The sequence below is a fragment of the Eimeria acervulina genome, genomic scaffold (assembly GCF_000499425.1).
Source record: "Eimeria acervulina Houghton genomic scaffold, Eah_scaff2163, whole genome shotgun sequence".
NCBI classification, from domain to species: Eukaryota; Apicomplexa; class Conoidasida; order Eucoccidiorida; family Eimeriidae; genus Eimeria; species Eimeria acervulina.
In genome coordinates, this window is record NW_013548605.1 from 1 (window position 1) to 1,215 (window position 1,215).

Sequence of the window (1,215 nt, forward strand, 5' to 3'; positions counted from 1 at the left end):
TCCAAGAGGGAAAGCTGTGCACAGCTGTGAATGTAACACGCATTTGACCCTATATCCTGTTCTTTGTAGCTGCAATATTCTCCACCACAATCAATACTGCTGCTGCTGCTGGCCTCTTGTTTCGGCAGCAGATTGAATCCAGGATCTACTGCGTCCACCTCGGCGGTGATCAGAATTCGCATTTGCTGGCAGAAGTGGAAAGAATGCAAGACAAAGCTTGTTGTTAATTCTTCTCTTTTTCCCTCCCCTGTACTCACTGTGGCGATGGTAGTGGCTTTATGTTCGAAGTCTCGGCCGCAGCCAGCGGAAGTCGTTTTGGCAGGTGCCTTGGAAGTAAACAAAAGGGTATTGCCAACCAAGTCCACGTCAATTGCGAAAGGGGTGTTATAAGGAGTTGTGTTTGGAAAGAGGAAACGGAGTAATTCACGCAGGCAGCGGCGAGAGGTAATTACATCAAAAGACACAAGTCGTTTCAAAGACTCCTCTGATCCAATGGTTCTATCGCCAGCAGCACGAGCAGGAGAGGCGCGCGCAGGGACAGCGGATGCCACAGGAGGTGGATAAGTGGAGTTCTTCTCAACGTTGTGCAAATTCCTACGAAACGTTTCCCATCGACTGTTGCAAACAACGAATGCCCCAATTGCCGCATCAAGGGGATATAGCGGATTTCGAAAGGTTAGCTGATTTGAAATAGTTTCTTCTGTGCTGCGGTGAAGACGAATCGGGGTTCTGATGGGAATTGGTAGTCTGTCCGACAAGGAAGTTTTTTGCTGATGGTTTGGAGAGGATTCGGGAGCGACAGTTTTGAACATTGGCTTCAACTCGCCAGAAGGACCCCCTATTACTACCACTTTGCTTCTTTCGTCAGCAATGAAACTGTAAATACCTTCATACTGACAGTCTCGAAACGCCGCCTCTTCACCGCCATCGCCGGGCGATGGAGGCGACAAACATGCTGAACGATATAGAAATTCAGCCGGAGTTGGGCGGTTATGGCGCGGCATCCCCGCAGCAGATATTAAGACGAAGCGCTGGAAACTCCGACTAACAGTATTTCAATGAGCGGGGAAACGGAGCTCCCAAGAGAAGTAACTCTTTTGTGCGTCGCCCGCAGCTGCTGTTGTCGAGAGCGGACGCCGCAGAGGGAGAGAAGGAAAAGGAAGCAGGCACGCACATTCGGTTCACTCCACCTCCAAGTTGGAAAGGAACGTCCAG

At 50.2% G+C, this 1,215-nt stretch overlaps 1 protein-coding gene across 1 annotated transcript; it reads right to left on the minus strand.

Annotated features, from left to right (window-relative positions):
* Nucleotides 1-48: 48 nt before the first annotated feature.
* EAH_00065350 (transcription factor btf3, putative) lies at nucleotides 49-1,004 on the minus strand (the record flags this gene model as incomplete). Its single annotated transcript, XM_013392855.1, has 1 exon — nucleotides 49-1,004. A coding segment is annotated over one exon (956 nt), but the record flags the coding sequence as incomplete, so codon positions are not given.
* Nucleotides 1,005-1,215: the final 211 nt, after the last annotated feature.